We start from the raw sequence: 25,198 nt of genomic DNA, 5'->3' as shown, positions 1-25,198 counted from the left end.
CCCTTCTTTGTTCCAGAGTTGGTAATTCTAATTTGGACAGTCTTTGCTCATATGTCATTTCGGAAAGAGTTGGTGCTAGTTTTGTTGTTGCTCTTTGTATTCTTTCTATTTTTTTTTTATATTCTTTTTGGTACTGGGTGTCCATAGTGTTGCTGCGTACTCAAGTTTTGGTCTTATTGGTGTAATTAGAATTTGTTTGATCATTTCCTCGTCCAAATAAGCAAATGCTACTTTTATTGACCTCAATAAATTGTAGGTTTCTCCGACTATTTTATTTATATACTTATCCGGTGTCATGTCCTTGCTGATTATCACTCCAAGATCTTTCTCCGAGTTTACTTTTTTGACCTCTTCTTCACAAATTTTGTAATTTTTCGATATTCTGTTTTTACTTTTTCCAAATTCCAGTATACTACATTTCTTTATATCAAATTTTACTTCCCACTTTTGAGTCCATTTCCAGATCTTGTCCAAGTCTTGTTGTAATGAGTTGCAGTCTTCCTCCGTTTTTACTTTCTTCAGTATTTTTGCGTCATCTGCAAAGAAATTCATGTAACACTCTACTCCTTCATCCATGTCATTTATGTATATGGCAAACAAGATCGGGGCCAGTACTGATCCCTGTGTGTGTGTGTGTGTGTATTCACTTGGTCTTTGGATCACGTGTTGGACTCGTGATCGACATATCCCTCCTGGAAGAGAGCTGAGCTCGTAGGTCCGATCTATGGGTAATGCTATGACCTTACACACACACACACACCCAACTCTCCGCCCACGAGAGTCAGAGTAACGACCCGAAGCGCAGCGGTACCGAAATAATTTCGGCCCTGTGCAGGATTCGAACCAAGAACTACGGGCCACTATGGTAACAGTTCAGCGCTCTACCAACTGCGCCACCGAGTCGTGTATGTGTGTGTGTGTGTGTGTGTGTGTATTTACCTAGTTGTATTTTACGGGAAGGGGAGCTATGCTCGTGGTGTGCGTGTGTGTGTGTGTGTGTGTGTGTGTGTGTGTGTGTGTGTGTGTGTGTGTGTGTGTGTGTGTGTGTGTGTGTGTGTGTGTGTGTGTGTGTGTGTGTGTGTGTGTGTGTGTGTGTGCGTGCCAAATTGTTGAAAAGAGTCCAGTATGTACTTTTCATGTATCGAGTAACTGGGTTTACATGTTAACTGTGTCCTTTGTATTACTGTTTACAGAACCACAGGTTTCCCCTTTGAGAGTATATCCTGCATAGTAGTATGTCATAAATTACTTCTATCTTGTTGTAATTGATGCAAGAATGAAGATGAGTTTGTGAGCTTTATGAAAGAGTTAAATTCCCCGCCCTAACAGCGTGATGATTGACCATACTGGACATTTCATTTAATAGTCTTCTTCTGAGCATAGAATTTTTTTCTCACAATCGCAAGAACATTGTGAATTGTTTTTGTTGCAAAAATAAATAACAACCTTCGACCTAATTGCAAATAAAACATGTAGGTCTCTCTTCGCTGACAAACAACGGTCCAACGCATGAGTCAATGACATACATCGCGTGACCAATAAGGTTCGACTTGCGACGACCAATCATATTCAAGCTGCTCCTATTCAAACCTCTGACCTGACCAAACCATTGCCAACACCTTCATTGGGATATTCACTGGGGACATTTTCTTCTTCCTACATATAAGTGTCATTTACAGGCTGTCATACGATTTTGTTTATATTCAAGATAACTCCAGTATAATGGATTTACAGAACAGCCGTGCCGATATATTTTGTTCGTTTAAAAATCAGTAAAGTAATGTTTCTTAATAAGCGTTATGGCAGTACTACAATCTTTTTTTATACATTTATCCATGAATATCCAGGAGACTGTGCTACCACACATTAGAAAACCTAATATCCAACGATCATGTTGAGAGTTCAGTATAAAAATTTCTTATTGTTATTTTCCGACTATCAAGAGAAATTGACATTTTTTTACGCCCGGTGATGGGAACATATCTTAAAACCTTAGATACTAGCTTATCCAGTGTCAATTATAGACTGATGACCTTGGGTTTATCATTACTCTGATACGAAAATTTTATTTTATCTATTTCAGATCAAAAAAATTAATTTTACAAGCAGTTCAAGCCAATACAAATTAATTAATCAGCAAATATAAAGATTATAGTCTGAGTCACAGGTAAGAATATGATAATATACTGGGGATAAAAAAAAAAAAAAACACGATAAGGGGCTTATTTCCATTGAGGTCCCTAAGAAATAAGATAACAAAAATATAGAAAAATGCAAATAAGAAATTATAATGTAATACATGTAAGTAGTACACAAACGTTAACTAAACTGAACGACAACAAAGTTGTCTGGACAGTGATACTCAAGGTCTAAATATACAGGTCAGACCGTTGGAATTCTTCTGCGCAGCTTCTGACGTCATTTGGCTGAGTCCATTTTCTCTTTGTGATACACTGAAGAAAACTGTGAAACGCCAAGGAAGACAGGAACTATAATATTTTATATTATATATATATATATTATATATCATATATATTATATATTCATATATATAGACAGGAACTATAATATTTTATATATATTTATATAATATTTGTCAGAATATAACTAATTGCGTGGAGCAGTGCGAGCGAAGGCAACGTCATTTTTGAACGACGGACCAGCTTCAACTGACAGCTATAGGACCCGCTAACCCCACTTTGAGCAGCCAGGTGACGTTCACGGGCCCGCTGCGCCAACTCCCTCGAAATTCGGTCGGAAGTGGTTAGACCTTATATTCTTAGATCTTGGTGATACTTAGTGTAAATATAATTGCTATGAGTGCTAGACAAGTAAGCATCTGAAAGAAATTTCCAGCAAGATCTTTTGAATAACATAATTTTTAATCGTTTGGATTGATACGTCAAGTTTGTTCCATAAAAATGAATTTGTGAACTGTAAGAAGCTTCTGCCCAAAACAGACCTAAAATGAGGTAATACGACAAAGGTACCACTGAATCGTGTTTTGTGAGATTGTACAGAGCGTAGGTGAACTACTATACTCGCTGCATCGAGAACTGGCCGTGGCGGAGCACGGGGATTCTCCCTGTGTTGCCACATATAATTATTTTATAATTTTATTTTATCTCAGATTTTATTTTATAATTTAATAATGTTGTCACATATAATTATATTATAATTTTTTGTCACACACCACCACTGAGGTAAAAATCAAAGCAATGTGTCCTATACAAGGGTTTCGTTTCCTCGAGTCATGGACATGGCATATGAGCGAAAGAGAGCGACTTTGCCACTCCATCCCGTCTCTGGCCACGCCCACACACTGCATTCAGAAAGCATTGCATCCACACGCACGTGCTCGCCATGGATAATTGCATTATATATATATATATATATATATATATATATATATTATATATATATATATATATATATATATATATATATATATATATATATATATATATAGAGAGAGAGAGAGAGAGAGAGAGAGAGAGAGCGGGCGGGTGAGCCGTGCGGGCCGTGTTAACTGTGGAGATGTGGCAACACCGGGAAATTCCCTAACTCCGCCTTAGCGGCCAGTTCTCGCTGCGTTAGGTATAGTAGATTACGTTTAGGTATTTATGTACCTGACTATTAACGTTCCCTCTAAGCTGTGCGCATGTGCGCGCGCATTTATGTTTTACAACTAGCGCACACAAAGAAAAAATGTGCGAACACAAGGTTTTCAAATTATATCAAAATATATTCAGTAAAGAAGTTCCACCCAAACATCAACTTACAAGTTCTCTAAAAAAAATTTTATTCTCTTCTAACTCTAACGCTTCCATTGTGTATTTGTTTAAATTAAATGATCAGACGGTGACTCGCTTTGTGCGCACAGGTTTTTCAGAGAAGGCAAAGTTTACACACGAATTTCTGCTCTCACTCACAGAAAAAAATAGAGGGAACATTGCTGACTATATACAATTTTGTGCATATGACAAGTAGTTAAGAACTTCACTCTGTATTTTACTGTAAACCAGTTAAGGCGACTAAAATGGGATACATTAAGATGTGTTCTGGGATTTAATTTGAGCACTACCGGAATAAGTTCGTTTTTGGCAAATTCGTAGTTTGCATTTGAGTAGTCGATATAGACTTGGGTACCATGAACAGCGATCGTAATCAAAAAGACAATGCACTAGTGCAGAGGCCAATAGTTTGGTGGGTTTAACATCTAGAAAACTGGAGATTTTGCACAAATGCTTTACTCTAGCATTAACTTTTGTGGTTAATGTACCTGCCATTGTGGCATAACTCATGTTTTGGTCAAATTCTACAACTAGACATTGATTCCATTGCAAGTAACATTAAATTCTGAGCAGTGTTATAACATGCAGTTTGTACTGAATAAAACAGACTCAGTTTTACCGAAGTGTAGAGATAACTTATCAATAAGCCATTGACCAACAGATTCAGGTTCCAAATTGAGTACATTTTCAGTGATTTTGACATTCTTGTGTGATCACAGCAATGTTGAATCATCTACATACAATAATAGTTTGCAATTGACTGCAGACTCCATGTCGATCACATATATGAGAAATAACAAATGTCTCAAAATAGGAACCCTTAGGGGCGCCACAAATTATGTTACATTCACCACATAGGTTACCCAGAATAATGTCACTATTTACAGTATCTAATGCTTTTGTAGGTCAAGTATCATCATACCACAATAGTTGCCTTTATCCAATTGTGATCAAATATAGTAGGACACGTGTTTCCGATAAATATAACTTTCTAAATCCGGACTGAAACTCAGAATAGGTTGTTTTTCTGTAGATACTCACACAATTAACCATACACCACTCTTCTTAGGATTTTTAACATGACACTGGCCTGTAATTACCTGCCCCTCATTTTGCTTGATTTTTTGTAGAGGAACAAATAACACGTGCTTGTTTAAAATCATCAGGCACCACACCTTGATCACGTGACAAATTTACATGTGTAATAACACTGACACCATCCTTAAATAATGCTGGGATTAAGTCTAACCCAGTTGTTTTACATTTGCTGACGTTCCTTTTAATCAGAGTATTGCGGATTTGTTCAACACTGACATTTTTTAATTTTGTATGATTCTGAGATAACTATAATATTCACCATACATATCAATTGAATTGTGTAACTTTTCAACCAGCTTGGCAACCATTCACATGTTGACCTATGTCGACAGATTTTTTACCATGCTTACTAGCTCTTGGATATTTGTGTTTTCCATAACTTTTATTCTCCTTAATCTGATCATTAATATGGAAACTTTTAGCATTGTTGGTGAGTTTTTTTGTTTTGTTCCCAATTTTCTTGTACCTATCGTAGTTCTAAGGATATTTTGACACTGAACTATTTCGGTAGTTCTTCCCTAAGGTGGATGTGACTAGATTACGCTAGACATCCAATTTTCAGTCCTTTGTTTTAACCTAACAGTTATAGTTGGAGGCACCGCATCTAGATATGCTGTATATACAATCCTGATTTTTTGCCAGGCTTTGTTTAACATCCATACAGTTCAAAAGTACTGACCACTCAAGACTAAATAATTCTTCACTAAAACTCTCCTTACTGTACTGTTTCAAAGAGCGAATAATAACAGACATATGGGTGTATGCTTGTTTCTTAATGACTTTACGTGTAGAAAATATTATGGAGATGTCTATAAGCTGTTATGGTCTGAGCCCAACCCCATTCCCCAATAACGGAATTGTTTGTTTATGTTAGAAACTCTCCGAACCAAAAATAGAAGTATAAGTCTACGAAGGTCTAAACATTAAACCATAACATCTGTTCTTATCAACATGACACGTTCGGTTTTAATCTTTGCTCGTGAACAAGGAAGCTCTTATTCAGTCCTAAACTGATACGAGTAGTTGCCACTTGCCTCGGCTCTGCATAAATGACCGAAGAAATTATTTCGATGTGTAGAAACTCCCCTCCTTTCACTGTTCTCATTTCACCTTTTACAGAACCACGAGTTTCATCAACAGACGTACATTATGTAGATATATTGTGTATATATATTGTGTAAATTGTGTAGATATATTGTGTAAGTATATTGTGTACACGAGTATAGTAATGGGGAAACACAGCCTTTCAGGGGTAAATGTGTTTCCCAATCGTCTAATTTCATTGAGTAAATTGTTAACATTAGAATTTTTCACCATTTCACCCATGATTTTCCACCACCCTATTCCATCCATGTCAACGTGAACATACATATTTAGTTATATTGCTATTGTTAATGCCTCCGGTTCCGTTTTCTCAAAAGAACCACGATAGCTACGTTTTCTTTCTTTACAAAGCTGTTTTGGCGCGCTTAACGATTCGAATGTGTTTTCCCACAATGCTACTGTTGACGGTGACGTCACAGTGCAGGAGAAGTTGCCGCCATAGATTTTGGTGTTATCTTCAATTTTAAGTTAATCCGATGTCATCTATGGATATATTAAATGTTGAACTATGAATTAAGGCATAATTGCCAATCAGATATATTGAAGTGTTGTTTAGTGAGGCGAAAAGTTAGTAATGGCCGGTAAGTAAAGTGGCGCATAGGTGGGAAAGAGGAGGTTCATCCTCAGTGGTTGCTGCTGCCGGTGTTGCTGAGTGACAGGAGCACTGAAGATAATTTACAAAGAGTTGCTGTCGCCGTGACGAGATACCACCGCCTTCCAGTAACGCCAGCATGTCTGATTTTGCAGGCAATGGCGATATCCAGTGGTGCTTTTCGCAAGTGAAGGGAACACTCGACGATGATGTCAGTGAAGGTAAGTTCGTGTCGTTCGTTATAACCTCTTTTAGAATAACAACAATAGCATTCTAACATCTTATGGTGCCCTAGGTACAGTGAGATAAGTATTATTGGTACTTGAGGGCCATTTGTGTACACTTTTTTAACTCGCCAACTTGAGAAATCGTGGTACTTGGAAGTAGCTAAATCACGCCTGCAATTTGTGCAGTTTTGTTGCCCTTCTTTCAATTCAGGTCAAGGGAAAGAGTTTTGTTTACATGTTATTTTTAGTAGCCCGGCTTAACACTCGCATAGCTAAGCTTCCATAGACTGGTATATTATTCTAAAAAGCTTTTCCAAGAGGTATAAAGGGAGGGGCGAATTGGGTGTGAAGTGGTCGCTTCCTGAAAACTCATGAGATAAACAGAGGGAGTGCTCCTCTCGGCCCTCGTTCCGTACTTTCACTCCAGGCGGATATGCACATTGTAGTAAAATGAGATTGTGGGACAGGAACATTTAATAGGATTAATTCACCTCGTGTTTTGACACCAACAGTTGAAATGTCAAGTTCTCATACTATGTCAAAGTGACTTAATATTGTTACTGTAACAGTGCACTTGACTGGGTAAAAGTGTCTGAAGGCTATATTATATGCAAAGACTGTCACTACTTACCCCCTAAAAGGCTTCAATATCAGTGGTTTGACAAAATTGATAACATTGGCTCAGGAATTTTGTTGCAGAATTACTTAGAGCATGATAAATTGAAATCTTATGGAATTAATTTTATAAGAGTGACATTGCTTGTGTTTTATATTCTAACGTTTTGCCCAGTGTTTAGTTCTGTCATGACTGACATTATCGATGGTAGAATAACAGTTTTAGAAAGCAGGATCTTAGGTTTGATCGTAGCGTGACCTCACTAGTTGACTCGCCTTGAATGAAAAGATATTAATGGGCTAAAGCAGTAAAGCATTATTTACACGAGATAACTAAATAGGACAAATGAAAATTTTGGAAAGAACAAATAGGGAGTCAGGTGAAAATTAAAGCAGACAGGTTTATAAATAGTCGAGGGGAACTAGAAAAAATGCAAATTTTTAGAAGTACACACACATGATGCAGCAATGGAAAATTAAATAATTTTATAAGTTATGAAACAATGTAATATACATTATTCTTGGCAGAAATCAATAACTGAAAAAGTTGCTAAAATCTATACCGAAACAAATGTAACCATTTAGCCTGCTTGAGATGCCATCTTTGTTTTATTAGATGCAGGGGGCATAGCAATTAAAGTATGATAAATTCGTCTAATGTAACATAACCTCACCTGCCTTTAGTAATGCAGTACCTGTAATTCAAAAGGTCATAAGGGTCATTGTCTTCGACCTCCAAATCTATCAAAACGAAGATGGTGTCTAAAGGAGTCGATGTGACTTCATTTGTGCATAGCTTTTAGCATAATTTTCTGCTATTGATTTCCACCATGAAAAATATTGCATTGATGTATTATAATATACTAAATATATTTAATTTTCTGATGCTGTGTGGCGTAGGTGTGCACTTATAAAAGTACCGAAAGCCAATTTTGATGATAAATATGATTAGAATTTAGAATTGAAAAATATGAATAGTTTTGTGGTAGGTGTGTTGTAGGCTTGTGATACATGCATAAGTGAGAATGGAGGTTAAACATAATTTACAAAGGTGTAAAGGATATACAGAACAAAATGTTTTAAATTGTAATAATTATGTATTGGAAATGAAAGAAATCACATGATTGGAAATAATATATTTTTTGTGGAGTTTGGTTAAGTAAAAAGAAATTCTTGGATATTTAGAGCAGTACAACTACACAGTTGATATTTATTAGGACTGCAGCAGAATGAAGTATGGCTGAATTTTCTAGACTTCCCAAAATTGAATGAAGTGAAAATTGCATCTGCTGGGAAGGAACTGGCCACATGATGAAATTATCAAAAATTCTAGTGTGCATGTACCTAGAAGACATGGTCCCGTGTTAGCTAGCATGAACATTTGTGCCTTTTGACAGTTATATTGGTTGAATTGAACCAATAAAGATCTGGTCTTTGGGAAACAAAGTATTGCACAAGAAGTATTGTGAGATTTGCAAGTAAACAATATGGCCTTAAGGTATAGTGAGGATTTGTATAGACTTGACCAGCCTAAAAGTTGGTTTTGACCTTAGAACTTTAGGAAAGAGTGCACTGAGACTCTTCAAGTTCCCTGAAGATGAATAGTGGAAATTGGGATTTACTTACATATACCAACAGAGCTTTCCCCCATACAAGGGAGGTAGTCAGTGGCCTAAATCCACTCCCACCCATTTTTATCCCCACATACTCCACTCCCATTCACAACCCCTTGCTTCCCATTTTTCTTGGCTCCTGGATGAGGGCTCATCCCTGCATCTTGCCCACTGCATATTCACAGCAAGGCCACTTCATTTAACCCTCCCCCTTCCTGGTCCCCTCATGCAGAAAAAGATGAGATGGGGAGAAATGCCTTTGGGTTGTCAAAATATCATTCACACATACTCCCTCACCCCCCATCCCCCATACACAACCATTCTCCACTCACCCCTATCTTTTGTCTTCTCCCTTCCTTCCTCAATAAACATTCCCCTCTTTCCCAATGCTCCTTTTACCTCATCCATCCACCTCGTCCTTGGTCACCCCTTTGTGTTCACTCCATCCATCTCTGCCTTCCACACCTCTTTTACTAATCTTTCTTCACTTGTTCTTGCCATGTGTCCAGACCATCCCAACACTCTTTTGTCCGCCCTATATCCCAACTCCCTTTCCACCCCTTCTCTCCACCTCACCTCATTTCTCACTATTCAGCCTAGTACCACCCAACCACCCTGCAAACATGATTTAGAGGGCCACCATTGGCCCTAGGTTGGCATATATTGGTAACAAATGGGCCAACCTAGGGCCAATGTTGGCATATTTCTTAGGCATATTTCTTAGGCAATTCATCTCAAACACATTAAACTCTTCTCTTTGTTCCATGTTTCTGCCCCATACAGTGCTGTCGACACAGTCACCCCTTCATACAATCTCCCCTTAGCATCCATTCCCAAATGTCTATTTCTCATTGCACATTTTAATCCCCCAAGGCATTTACTTGCTTCTCTCAATCAACATTCTATTTCCATTCCTACCTTTCCCGCCACATTCGCACTAAAGTATCGAAAACTATCTACTTCCACCTGTCTCCCTAAACCAACTTGGTACGATGACACCTACATAGGTGTCATGAGGTGTGAGTGGGTACACGAGGATGTTAGCATCTTGATTTTATTTTATTTATTTTTTATTTATTTATTTATTTATTTTTTTATTAATTTTTTTTGAAGTTGTACATGAGTTACCCCTGGACTCTGAATTAGTTTGATTGTGTTTATTACTCAGACTAAAAGAGAATGAGTAACATAGCAGTGACTTTATAACGCGAGTGGTGTGATGCATCGTTCATATGGCAGCCAATGCTGCACGCGAGAATTTGACTTGTACTGAAGTGGTTAATACTTCCAGTTTACTGCCATCCTCTCCCCTTGTACATCTCATCCCCTTGCTTATACCCACATTTATCTTCAACTTCTTTTGTACACCTTCCCAGACTCTGTCACTAACTTCCTTAATCCTTCCTCAGATCCTGCCACAAGCGCAGTGTTGTCAGCAAACAACAACTGGCTTATCTCCCACTTGTTATAACCATCTCCAATCCCTGGCCCATTACCCTTGTGCTTACCCCTTGCACCACCCTATCTATGTATAAATTGAATAGCCAAGGTGACATAAGACATCCCTGGCAAAGTTCCACCTTTACATCAAACTGCTTTCTATTTCTAACACAGGCACTAAACTCTTGTAAAAACTTTTGACTGTTCTTAGCAGCTTTCCTCCTATCCCATATATCTGCAGCACCTCCCACAGTGCCTTCCTATCTACTGTCATGCCTTTTCCAAATCCATGAAGGCCCAAAAACGTCCCTACCTTTTCCTAAAGCTTTCTTGCATATCTGCCTTCCCACAAAAATCTGATCCATGCAATTCCTACCTCTCCTAAACCCACACAGTTCCTCTCCTAATCCTCTCAATCAAAACCCTCCCATAATTCCACTAAAACTACTACACACACTTGTCCCCTTTTCCCTTGTAAAGCAGCACTATACAGGCACTCCTCCAGTCCTCTGGTACTCTATCCTCTTTTGAACAAACATTAAACAACCTCACCAGTCAGTCCACTATCACTATACCTCCCTTTTTAGATACTCCAAATGTCTCCTATCACACCCAGGTGCCTTACCTGCTCTCATCCTTTTCAATAACTGCTTTCATCTCATCTTTCTTTATTTCTCCTCCATTTTTCTCATTAATCACTGTTATTTTCTTGTGCTTCCCACTGCAGCAGTCTTTCCCTTCCTATCATCCTTCACATTTAGCAACTCCCAAAAATACTCTGCCCATCTTCATCTTACCACTGTATCTTCCATTATCATTTCTCCATCTGCCCCCTTTTATCTTTTCTTTTTTTACTTGATCCACCTCCCCTTCTGCTCTTAATTTCCTTCCAAAACATCTTTTTATTTCAAAATCTGTCATATTACCCCATTTCACATCTCTTTGCCTCCTTTATCTCATGCTTTACTTCTCTTTCCTTTGCACCTCTCATATGATTCTCCCATTCTATTTTGTAGCCAATCTGTGAATGTTTGCTTCTTCTCTTCTACAACCTTCTATGCTTCATCATCCCACCACACCCTTCCTTCTATATCTTCCCATTGTCCATGTTCCATACACCATCTTTGCACACCTTTGGACCCCCTCCTCGAAACATCCCATTCCTCCTTCACTCCCACTCTTCTCTCAGCTTGTACTCTTTCTTATAGCAGTTTACTCTAAGCACCTCTACCTTCTGTCATTTTCCCCATTCTCCATCAATCCTCCACTCAACTAACCTTCCAAAAAATGATCTTATATTCCCTCAATTTCTCCCCATATAACATGAACATCCTAAATATCCTACTCTTCTGGTTACCACTATAAGTCTATTAAACCTTATACGACTCTCTCATTCACCATCCTCTCCCATGTGTACTTATGCTTGACTTTCTTCCTAAACACTGCATTTGCTATCATCAGATCTTATGACATACATATGGTCTTTACAGACACTTTTAGAGTAAGAATTCAATAAATGTGGGGGCCCTGAGAGTGCACAGATCTTATGATGTACATATGGTCTTTACAGACACTTTTAGAGTAAGAATTCAATGAATGTGGGGCCCTGAGAGTGCACATATGGTAATGTGGGGCCCTAAAGAGGAACCAAATGTAAAGGTAAAGGAATAAATTTGGTAATGTATAGAACTAGAATTTTTTAAATTGTGTAAATTAACCAATGCAGAACTTAATTCCAAAACAAGGTTAAAGAAACATTTATTATACCTACACAACATTTATAATTGATAGGATGGGTGTGGGGAAAGTTATATAGTAGGTAAAAGAGTGGGTTTTAGAGAAATGGAAAGAAAGAGGTGGTTGGATGCGGCGAGTGGTGACGTTGAAGGTATGATATGTCTGACAAGAGAGTCCATAATATATGTGAATGGAGAAAGTAATGACACTCCCAAAGAGAGGAGTGAATGGAAGAATGACATTGCCTAAGGGGATGTTTTGTTTGCTTGGTAACTTTTTGTAGTGGATAAGGAGGGGGTCACCAACTAATGGTGTGTGGGGGAAGTGATAAACTAGCTCTGGTTGTTGTGCTCTGCTATGGAGGCTCTATTACTACATTGCCTTTGCACTGAGCAGTGTGGTAGGGGACAAGGATGGCCCTTGATCCTTGACATGTTAACCACTTTGGTATGATGATGCCTACTTAGGCATCATGAGGCATGAGGATGCCGGCGTTGGTGGTTGTGGTTGTTGTTGTTGTCATTCTCTAGACTGTCTGTCCGAGCAGTCCCGTCTCCCCAAGGAATGCCATAGCCGAAACTGGGTTTTCCCACAAATCCTTTATAGAGCGTATGTTGTGTTGTTTGCGTGCATGATTGTGTATAATGCAGTCTTCCATTATGTGTTGTATGGTATGGGGTGAAGTGTTACATCCTGGGCAGCTGTTCACAATGCGGTCATCCAGCCTCTTCTGGTAGCTTAGAAGTGCTGGGTGGTGACCGCACCGCAGTCTGGCCAAGTGGACTCTGTCCTTTCGTGGGAGAGAGGATTCAGAAGGGTGGATATCAGGGGGTCTGGCATGCAGCAGTGTGTTGTCTTTCAGTGTGTTAATGGAGCGGTGAGTGATATGATTATGAATATGTTTCCGGAGGCTGGTATTTGATGGTTGTGGAGGAAGAGAAGAGAGTATCTGTGCGTGATAAAGGTCTTTGGGTGTTGTTTTAATGTTTCTTGGTGTGTGTGGGTGTTCTGCTAAGTAGTGTAGCGGGTGTAATGTGTTTGTGGTGGCTGCGGCAAGTGTTTGTGTGCCTCTCATGTCGAGGTGGTCCTTGACTTTGAGGACTTTTGTTTCATGGTGTAAATGGTCTGTAGGTGTTGTATTTGTGCAGCCTGTAATTGTTTTTAGGGCTTTGTTTTGTATGATTTGAAGGGTGTTGTGGCGTGTCTCACTGAGATTAGGAGCCCATGCAGGACTCGCATAATTTAACACTGAGCGTATGCATTGTTTGTATATTGTTATATTAGTTTCTTTGTTTTGTCCAAATGTTGTTCCAGTGATTGACTTAAGTGCGTTAAGTCTGGGTGTGCATTTGTTTTTTATGTTTGTGATGTGTTGTTTGAAAGACATGGATGTATTGTATGTTACACCAAGAATTTTCGGTGTGTTTGTGTGTGGTATTAGAGTGTTGTTGATGTAGAGATGAGGTATGTATTTGTGTCCTTTTGTCCAGCTGGTGAGAAGTGTTGCTGTAGATTTGGTTGGAGCTATTTTGAGTCTGTTTGTGATGAACCATGTGTTGAGTGTGTCAAGGTATGGCTGGATTATTTCTGCAGCTTTGTCTGTGTTACGATGTGTGCATGTGATTGTTATGTCGTCTGCGTAGGAAGAGATTTGTATTTCTGAGGTGTCTGGTGTGGTTAAGTCATGCATGTATAGATTAAATAGTGTGGGTTGAATATAATTGTTTATATATGTGTGTGTGTGTTTTTTATCATGAGTTACTCCCGTTTGGTTTGGTCATGTTTTCTGTGTTTATTATTACTCAGAGTAAAAGAGAACTAGCAATACACCAGTGACTTTATAGGTCATAATGTGAGTAGTGTGATGAATCGTACATGTGGCAGCTGGTGCTGCACACAAGAATTTGACTCTGAATACTGAAGTGTTAAACCTCTTCCATATGATGATGCCTACATATGCATCATGAGGCTTGAGTGGGTATGCGAGGATGCTAGCATTGACATCCTGATTGTATTTATTTTGTAGCTGACTGAACCTGAATTCTGTGAACTGGCTTGATCACATTTTCTGTGTACATCCCTCAATATGGGGACGGGTCTGCTGTTATATCTGAAGATCTGCTATATTCATTGGAAATACCAGACATATGTGTTATATTTCGAAGTTTGCCCGGTGTTAGAAATTAGTAGGGTTAGAGATTACAGTAAACTCTCGATATAACAGATAATATGGGGACGGGTCTTTCATTATATCAGAAGATCCGTTATAACCAAGGATCCCTCGCTATAATGGATGAAAATCCATTATAGCGAGGGTGTGTCCGGTCGGATTTTTTGTCCAGTATATCAACATCCGTTATATTGAGGGTTTACTGTACATCATTACTCGGAGTAAAATAGAACAAGGAAATCTAGCATCCGATGCTGCACGCAAATTTGACTCGTATTGAAGAGATTAAAATAGGGATGGTGAATGGATTCGGGTGGGTGCGCTTTGATTGCCGCATACCGAAAGGTCATTTGATATGTTTTATAAATTACATTCATTGTGCAGTTTTGTACTTCTGTAGGTAAAGTTATTATATTCCCATAAAATCGTCAATAGAAGCTGTGCTTCCAGTGGGTAAGGTAGAGGGGGAGTAGTGTCATTAATTTTAGTGAACAGTGATCATAGTGTGATTGTTATTTTTAACTGTATGACAATGTTTTTTTGTATGAAGAATTGACCTGGCAGTATTTTGTTAATTGTTATTAGATTATTTTTTGCCTAAGGTGGACTAGTATTTTTTTTTAAAAATTTGAATTTGTCGTACTGATAGTACAATTGATCCAGTATGTGTAACTATGGCATTGGCAGAAAAGGTTTACTTTTCCCAGCAGATTTTCTGCTGGTTAATGATCTGGTTGAAATTGGCCTAGGGAACTGGTAATGCCTACCCATACAGTTCAAGAAGAGAAAATAATATAACACCTTGAAGACAACATTACTAAAGATTACCTGACAGGGTGTAACAATTGTGGTTGAAATAAGATGTGTTTAGAATTACTGTGGTGAAAGTAGATTTGCCCTAATATTGTTATAGTAGTCCACATGTTAATAACTGATTCCCAAACCATGGTGTACAATTAATTATAAAACAGTCATAATGTTCATATATGGGATACATCTCCCTCTGCCCTGCCCTCAATTTATGATGTTTATTTTTATGCTTAGGTGTAGCAAATTGGTCATGGCAGCTCATATTTTACCCTTTTGCAGTGAAACTGCTTTGCCTTCAATTTATAGTGTCATATAAGTCTCTTGAAATAATGAATTTATGCATTGAAAGCTTGTTATTTGACCCCAGACTTAACCACTTTAATGCACTCGTACCTCGATTTAATGGACCTCACTTTAACGGATTTCGGATGCAACGGACAAAATCTGTAGCTTCCGGGTTGACCGGAACGACTGGATGCGGTTCGATGTTTCCGCAGTTGACCGCCAGATGACCTGTGGTCGCTTTGTTTACAACTGTGCCAGAACACGTGGAGCTGTTTGGTCCGTGTTTTTCTACCTTTTTGGCCCTGTTTTGTGTGTTGTTTGTGAAATAATTCAACAGTTTTTTTAACCATGGCACCTGTACATCCTGTAGAAAAGAGGAAAAGAGTCAATTTAACAGTATCACAGAAGCTTGAGTTGATTAAAAAGTTGGAAAGTGGAGTGTTGGTTGAGCAGGTGTGTGATGAATATGGAGTAAAGAAACAAACTGTGTCTGATATTCGTAAACAAAAGGAACAACTTACCCAATATTCGCTGAAGTATTCGGTTGATGAAAATGTTGGACTTGGTACTCTTGGGGTGAACATTTTGGGCCAGATCCCAGGTATTTACACTAACAGATTGGATAGTGTGCTTAAGTAAAAGTACCGTACTGTATTCATTCCTCATTTTTTCGTAACGTAATCGTTGAAATACAGTAGTATCGTAAACTTCGGACAATCGGGTATATCGGACTGGTGTTCCCCCCTTTTAGTCCGTTAAATCGAGGCATGAGTGTACAAGTCAAATTCTTGCTCACAGCATTGTATGCCTAATGTATAATGATTCAATGATGCATCACAATACTTGTGTAATAAAATATATAGTCACTGCTTATTTACTCATTCTTTCACCGAGTCATAATAAACATATAAAAAACACTCAAGCCAGCTCACAGAATTCGAGGGTCACTCAGCTATAACTATAGAATAAATATAATCGGGATGCCAGCACTGGCATCCGCATAAATCAACTTGCACCTCATGACACATATGTGGGTGTCATCATATGGAAGATGTTAATATTACTGTATTTTGCTGCACAAATCATAGTATATGCTGCAGTTTGTATGTCCAATTTATTGTCAGTTATATTTATTTCTGATGCAAATAAGACCTATTATATTAGAGATTTTGTCCAGGGGTCTATTTATTTGCCTTTAATTTAACTGTTGGGTGCTCTTTTTATTCATGCTTGTCGTAATCAGGAATGCATGGTTGCTGATGACTAAGGGAAGCAAATGCTTTGTTTAGTCTTATTCATAGTTTTGGCTAGGTGAAATAGATGTGTAATTTTTGTTGCTGTTTTGTAGTTACAGTGCTGGGGTACTAATTTTAGGTGAATGTTGATGCTGTCTCAGCATTTGGTGTGGGGGTCACTTGTAGTATGCTGGGTGGGGAATGGCATTGTACAAATTTTGATTCTCCGTATGTGATGGGCCTGTGACACTGCATTGTATGCCAGGAGGTTTGTCAACCATTTCATGTTGTTACTGTGTATATCTTCTATGGTTGTCTTCATCATTGTTGTTGGTGGTGGTGGTGGCCTCTTGTGTCTCGCCACCATTACTGTTCAGTAAGGCAACATTTTATTGTTGAAGTATACGTGTTGGGTGAAGTTTGAACAATTGGGAAGATAGCCTTCAGAACCCATGTGTTTGTGGGATAGACTGGGTGTGATTTGATTTTAATATAGTGGAAAGGATGGAGATGGGTCTTTGTGATGTCAAGTCTCCTTGCAGTCAATATAAGGATAAGGATTTCTAATCATCATACCATTGTGCAACCTGGGGGTTATTTTATTGCTACAGGGATTGGGCGTATAATGTGATAGCTCTCTCTCTCTCTCTCTCTCTCTCTCTCTCTCTCTCTCTCTCTCTCTCTCTCTCTCTCTCTCTCTCTCTCTCTCTCTCTCTCTCTCTCTCTCTCTCTCTCTCTCTCTCTCTCTCTCTCCTCTCTCTCTCTCTCTCCTCTCTCTCTCTCTCTCTCTCTCTCTCTCTCTCTCTCTCTCTCTCTCTCTCTCTCTCTCTCTCTCTCTCTCTCTCTCTCTCTCTCTCTCTCTCTCTCTCTCTCTCTCTCTCTCTCTCTCCTCTCTCTCTCTCTCCTCTCTCTCTCTCTCTCTCTCTCCTCTCTCTCTCTCTCTCTCTCTCTCTCTCTCTCTCTCTCTGTTGTTTGCTAGTGAGAGGAGGGTCTAGGGCAGCTAATGACATTTTGAGAGGGTATGTGCAAGTAGAAAGGTGAAAATGTGATAAAAACAAAGTGGTAAGGTACAAAGGGTGAGGGTGGCAATGAGTTGGAGGTAAATCTTGAAGGGGTGAGACTAGAGGAAATGTAGTTTTAATTAAGGAGGGAATGGAGGATTGGGGGTGAAGGTAAACTGTAGAGTAAGAAGCAAGGAAGTGTTTTGGTTGTCATGAGAAATGGGTATCTAGGGTTGGATGCAAAAATGAGACTACATAGGGGTGACTATGCCTATATCATTGTATGAAGCAGACTTGGAACTTCGGGGAGGCAGAAAAGAATTTAAACGTGTACAAGATGAAATGCTAAAATAGTGGATGGACAGTGAGAAACAAATTGTGGGATAGAGTGGAACTGGAGAGGGAATGGGCAGATAGGGTTGATCAAAGAAAACAGATGGTTTGGACAAATGGGAAGAATGAATTAAGACTAGCAAAAAGAGTGTGGAAGGCAGAGGTGGGTGGAGTGAACTTGATAGGAAGAATGAGATGGATGGGGTAAGGGAGGTGGGCTTTAGTAAGGCAAGAGATAGATGTGAGCGGAAAATGGTTGGGAATGTATGATAAATTGATTCAGCCCAAAGGACTCATTGTTTTCAATTTTTGTGAATGGATGAGGAAAAAAGGTCTCCATATAATTAAGTGATGGGGTAGTGAACCAGCTTTGGCTGTTGGGCCCTGCTATTGAGGTGGCGTGTCTTGTTGCATTGCTTATAACCCAGGTAGTGAATGGGGCAGATATGGTCCACATAAGTGGGGTAGATGCCTTTTGGTATATAGATGGATACTTGGGTCTAGCTTGAACTATATCATCCATGCTATGTATTCTTCTTCTTCTTCTTCTTCTTCTTCTTCTTCTTCTTCTTCTTCTTCTTCTTCTTCTTCTTCTTCTTCTTCTTCTTCTTCTTCTTCTTCTTCTTCTTCTTCTTCTTCTTCTTCTTCTTCTTCTTCTTCTTCTTCTTCTTCTTCTTCTTCTTCTTCTTCTTCTTCTTTTTTTCTTCTTCTTTTTTATTTTTTTTTCTTCTTTTTCTTCGTCTTCTTTTTCTTCTTTTTTCTTTTTCTTCTTTTTTTTCTTCTTTTTTTTCTTTTTTTTCTTCTTTTTTTTCTTCTTTTTCTTCTTCTTTTTTTCTTCTTTTTTTTCTTTTTTTTTTTCTTTCTTTTTTTCTCTTTTTTTCTTCTTCTTTATTTTCTTCTTTATTTTCTTCCTTTTTTCTTCTTTTTTCTTCTTTTTTTTTTTTTTTCTTCTTTTTTTTTCTTCTTTTTTTTCATTTTCTTCTTTTTCTTCCTCCTCCTCCTCCTCCTCCATCTTATCCTATAGTTTTTAGACATTGTCTCTTTCAATTTGTTCATATAAATTTTCATGATTCTACCTTACCAAAAGATTTCTGCCTATGGTGTTGGCCACCCCCATGGGCAACTTGAACACTGCAATTGAGTCGTGTCTTTCTCTTCAGTTCTTCAATGTTGGCACATCCAATGTATTTCCTTGTATGACTTATCTGCCAGTTTGTGAACCCGTTTGGTTGCTGCTCTGTATTCTATCTTGATTACATCTTGCACTGTGCAGGGGCCATGTTCTTGTTGCATATCCCAATTTTGGATGGATTAGCTCTCGTCATACATGTGAAAAGCCACCTTAATCTTCTGTAGCAATCCATACATCAACCACAATGTTGCTGATATGATTGTTAGGTGATAGGTTGTTTTTCATCACTCCCAGATCTTTATCTTTTGCCTTTGTAATCAATTTCCTCCCCAAGGAATAGTTCAATGGTGGTCTTTTTTTACCTGATGCCCGTTTCCATCACTAAACTAATAAACATCAAGCAGAAAGAAAGCCAGGGAAAAATACAATAGGTGGCAAACTAGTAAAAAATAGTAGCAATGAAAAATGTCATGGTTCTGGTGTGATTGAGTCAAAAGACCCGATTTTGTCCAGAGTAGGACAGTTTCTGTCTATGCTAATGCAGAAATAATATTCCCTTTTATGTGGGATTTCCTACTCACCTATTCACATAGGGGAACAGTGTGTATGAGATGGTCACACGCCACTCATATAGGCATGCACACAGGAGTGCCACAAGCACTTAATATAAAATTAACCCCTTCCGTACGGTGACGCCTATGTAGGTGTCATGAGGTGTTGGCATCTTGATTATATTTTGTTGTTGTAGTTGAGTGACCCACATATTCTGTGAACTGGCTTGATCATATTTTCATGGTTATTAACGTTCAGAGTGAAAGAACGGGTAATAGAGCTGTAACTTTGTATTTTATAATACGAAAATTGTGGTACATCATCATACATCAGGCAACCTGCAATAATTTGACTCGTATTGAAGAGGTTAATTTATTCCGAATTCTCCTATTTGCCTGTCCTTACACATTGAACTTTTATTGTGTATGAGGAAGGTATACAAACATTTATCAGCTACCTATCTCTTCATTGCTCAGTTCTACAGTCATGAGCATACATCCACACATCCTCAGAGCTGTTTTTTGTCACGGGGGTTTACGTCCTTTTGCTTTGTATCCTGGGGTGGTGGCATGGTATTTGAAGCCCTTGTCTTGGAGTATATCTACAACTGACGATATTTTGGTATATGAATTGTTACTATATCCAAGCTATTTTCATGTCATTCTTCTGACATTCGACAATAATTCATTTGAAGTATACCATAATGTATGTGACACCATTAAAATCTAGAAATTAAAGTACCCATTCCATGAAGTAGTTGGAGCAACAAAAAGCAGCAATGAAACATCAATAACCATATTAAAACTAGTTACAAATTTATTTTTACAGAAAATGAAAAAAATCAAATTAATCAAATTTATGCTCACAGCATTGGCTGCCATGTGTAATTTGCATCACTACTTGCATTATAAAATATAAATTCACTGCTGTATTGCTTGGTCTCTTACACTGAGTAATAATAAAAACAGAAAACATTATCAAACCAGTTCACAGAATCTGGGGGTAACTCGTGTACAACTACAACAAAAATGTATAATCAAGACAACTAGATATCCTAGGTCATACTAACATATAGTAATTGAATCTCTTTTTAGCATGAAAATAAAAGAAATGAAGTGGCAAATAATGTTATTACTAGAGGGCCACTACTGATAAAAGGTATAGCAGTTTCATATTACCAGCTTAATCTTTGTTACCAGATATAAGATAACTCAATCACTATGTATAATGATTCAATTTACCAAAGTAATTTGTGTATTGCCTTGGGGGAGTTAGAAAAAATGGAAGTGCATAGAAGGAACTAAGAATGAGGTGGGGGGATATGGTAAAGGGGGTCTTAGGCAGGGTAGAGTGCAAAAGATAAAGAATGGTGGAAGATTGTGAATGGATGAAAGGATGTTGCACCCCAAAGGGACGTTGTTCTAATTTGCTCGGTAAATTATGTTGAGTGGATGAGGAAGGAAATTTGTCATATTGTGAAACAGTGGGGGGTAAATCAGTCCTGGTTTGTGGAAACGCTGTTTCACTACATTGTCGTTGACTTGCGCTGTATAGCATGGGTCAGGGATGACCCTTCATCCATGTGCTCAGTTGGGAAAGGTGCTGAATAAGGTTTAATGTGTTTGAAGGGGGTAAGTACTTTGACTCAGACACTTCTTGTGTGTATGTGCTTACCCAATGGTGCTGTCTTCTCCAATTTCATACCTAGCATAATTTTCATGTGTATGTAACTTAATCTTTACATATTTTTACTTTTAGTTCACATATTTTGGTTATTCATAGGAAGTTTACTTCCTGATATACAGGAAAGGTAATTGACTGAATTTGTGTTGGTGCCACATTTTATTGATAAATGAATTTCGGAAGTTAGCATGATTTTATAGTACCATTTTTTCTCTTGTTGGTATTTTATATAAAATGGCAAATTAAAATTTTGTTTATTTTAGTGGAAGCCAATGTTGAGTATTTGTGGATGTGTTATATGGAACAAATGGGTTTTGGCTTCCCAATGTACTTTTGCTAGACTTAAAGCTGGTGTCACCTCGTGAGACCAGTCTCAGGCAGGTAATTTTCTTCTTGCCCTGAAAGGTGGCTGGCCAAAATGAGATGATTGATGCTCGCAGTGGTTGGACTCCCTATTGAGGTAATTAATTTGTAATAAAGAATTACAATCCAACTTGTTCAATGTGTGAAGATGCACATATATTATCCATACAGTAGCTATAATATGAAATTAAGCTGTATTGTCACATACATAATACATTAAATGCATCCAGTTGAATTGTTCACCATGTTCAAAATAAAGATGGGTGAATAAGTTAACTAAGCAAATAAATACATATCTGAATGATACTCAGAAAATTCCTCTTAACATTGAAGATAAGAGATTACCTTTGCAAGTTTGATGTGTTTATCACATAAAAACCACCACTTCAAAAACTAAACTTTGTATAACATCTATGTGAATAGATTGAACTGTTATTACTGATAAAGATACATCAATATACTATTTATGCTATCACTCATGCGAAATTTGTCAGGAATAAAAGTATTTCCCATGGCCTGTGTTCCCTTTACCTCCTATCCACGTTACAGTTACTGTATGGGTAATATTTAATATGCATGTTCACATATTAAACAAGTTGTATTGTAATTCTACAGTATAAATGAATTACCTCAATAGGGAGTCCAACCACTGTGAGCATCAATCGCCTCAATTAGGCCAGCCACCTTTCAGGGCAAGAAGGACATTACCTGTGAGCCCAGCCTGGCAAGGCAACATCAGTTTTGTGTTCTGGTGATAGTACTTTAGAACCAAAAGCCCAGGTCCATGTCTCATGTGACTAGAAATGATTTTACAGTTGACACATTTTAGTGGCATTTTAAGATCTTTTATATAATTTGTTAATAGAGTGGATAGTGTTTTAATGAATTTTTGTATATGTACATGATACAAACATATATATATATATATATATATATATATATATATATATATATATATATATATATATATATGTAAAGGGTATAAATGGATAGGAAGTTAACTCTTAACACGTGGAGTGGTGGGTAATTCAGCATTTGATATTTGCTATTAAGGTATTTTCCTTTTTCCACAAGATTATCTTAATCTCTTTGAAGTTGATGATTTCTCCATAGAAGGTCATCTGTGCTGCCACATCACAATTTTGAATCTCATTGACTCATTTTCAGTGGTGTAGAAGTGGGTGCTTGGTCATCTTGGTGGAAGAGATGAGAATGCCGACTGCAGGATTGGTCGGTATTTAAGGTGCACTTGTATCATAAATTTCTCTCATTCTTGTTGTTTATTGGCTAGTTCAAGGGGCAGTGTTCCTTCTTATGCTGGTTAATGCTTGTAGGTCTGATGATTGATTGCTAAGTTTTGGTTGCATTTCTTTAATGTTTAAGCCTTCCCGAATGGGGAGGTAACATGCGTCTGGGCATGGTGTGATATGTTTTCTGTGAGTTTGTCTTGTTAGGGTCACCTGGTATTTAAGGTGCACTTGTATCATAAATTTCTCTCAATTTTGTTGCTTATTGGCTAGTTCAAAGGGCAGTGTTCCTTCTTATGCTGGTTAATGCTTGTAGGTCTGATGATTGATTGCTAAGTTTTGGTTGCATTTCTTTAATGTTTAAGCCTTCCAGAATGGGGAGATGACATGCGTCTGGGCATGGTGTGATATGTTTTCTGTGAGTTCGTCTTGTTAGGGTCACCTGGTGTTCCTGCCATAAATGGGTTCTTGGGGACCCAGACATAAGATGGTATTTGAGACATTTGCTCTATTTCATAGTCATGCCTATATAGATGGAGGGGAGGGCTGCACAGTTTCTTTCCATAAAAGTAGATTTAGAGATTACATTGAGTACAAATCATGATAAAAGAATCAACATTATAATGTAACAGCCAGAAAACTAGCCATATGTTATTAGAAATAGCCCAAATGTGAAAAAAGAGCCAACTCAACAGTTGCATGTAATCTTTGTTTACTTGTAAAAGAGAGAACTGTGCAATCCTCTGTTCCACCTGTATCAGTATGACAGTTATAAAGTTGAGCAAACGTCTGTTACCATCTTTCATCTGGAACCCCAGGAACACCAAGTGACCCTAACAAGACATATGCTCTCAGAAAACACTGAGGTCATTTCATCATACCCAGACACATGTCATCTTGTCATCCAGGGGGCCCTAAATATCAAAGAAATGAAACCAAATTGTAGCATTCTATCATCAGATTTACAAGCATTACCCAGCAAGAGAAAGAACACTGACCCTGGAACCATTCAATCAGCGACAAGGATGAGTGAGACAGATGTAGTTGCGACTTAAATAGCAGCCAGTCCTTCAGAGTCAGCATTCCCATTTCTTCCACCGAGATGACCAAAACCCACTTCAACAACACTGAAGAAGAGACCAGGAGACTCAAAATTGTGATGTGGCTCCACAGATGATCTATGGAGAAATCCTCTTGCAACCTGAAAAAGAGATGAAGCTGATCAAATGAAAAAAAGGAAAAATCTTTATACATATATATATAATATATATATATATATATATATATATATATATATATATATATATATATATATATATATATATATATATATATATATTTATACATATATTCAATTTTGAAAGATCACTAAAAACACACCAGCAAAATATATATATGTACACACACACCACACACACACACACACACACACACACACACACACACACACACACACACACACACACACACAGACCTACCTACCTACCTACCTACCTACCTACCTACATTGTGGCGAAGTTGTTAGAGTTCCTGGCTGCCATTACGGCGGTCTGGATTCAAATCTCGCCTAGGGCGCTGAAAAGAATTTCAGTATCATTGTAGATGGAGAGTTGGTGGGGTGTAAGGTCACAGCATTACCCATAGATCAGTCATATATGAGCTCTGAGCTCTCTTCTGGGAGGGAAATAGCTGTTGATCACGAGTCCAACACCTGATCAAAGATCCATGGTGAATCACATGTGTGTGGGTATATTGATCTGTCTTATACCATGGGCTTTTTCCCCCTACCATGGAGGTAACCAAAGTCAAAAGGCATATAGCCACTCCCACCCTTTCCTCCATCTCATCTCAGCTCCTTGTGGATGATGGGTCATCCCTTTATCCCACCCACTGCCCTGGGGCAGAAGCAGTGCAGAACAAACACACACACACACACACATAGATATATATATATATGATATGGTGTTATGTGTTAAGATTAGTAGAACCACTAGTTTTTGCCTTAGTCATATTTTCTTTGGGGTTTATCAAAACTTATCTGGCATAGCTATTCCCAAAGCATGCCAGGTACTGAAGAATATATTGTATAGATATGATTTTATATAGATATATAAAGTAATGGGTTTCTTCTTTTTTCAGCGGATATTATTTCGTGTGTAGAATTTAG

At 38.1% G+C, this 25,198-nt stretch overlaps 1 protein-coding gene across 8 annotated transcripts in view; it reads left to right on the top strand.

The window, feature by feature from the left end:
• tws (protein phosphatase 2 regulatory subunit tws) overlaps positions 1-25,198 on the top strand; it is a 181,172-nt gene that overhangs the window by 95,439 nt on the left and 60,535 nt on the right. For 3 of the 8 annotated variants that reach the window (XM_076190119.1, XM_076190121.1, XM_076190120.1), the window contains exons 3-4: positions 6,744-6,809; positions 25,171-25,198. The exon at positions 25,171-25,198 is cut by the window's right edge and continues 70 nt beyond it. In XM_076190119.1, coding sequence (XP_076046234.1) covers positions 6,744-6,809; positions 25,171-25,198 — 94 coding nt within the window. Of the gene's footprint in view, positions 1-6,395; positions 6,578-6,743; positions 6,810-22,951; positions 23,028-25,170 lie in introns of those variants that run through there. The other 5 variants (XR_012966713.1, XM_076190124.1, XR_012966712.1 and 2 more) reach the window with 4 other exon arrangements.

This window comes from Oratosquilla oratoria, chromosome 9, assembly GCF_046742065.1.
Source record: "Oratosquilla oratoria isolate Oo_2021 chromosome 9, ASM4674206v1, whole genome shotgun sequence".
Lineage (NCBI taxonomy): Eukaryota > Metazoa > Arthropoda > Malacostraca > Stomatopoda > Squillidae > Oratosquilla > Oratosquilla oratoria.
Note: the sequence above shows the minus strand (reverse complement) of the source record. Positions and strands in the feature narration are given on the sequence as shown.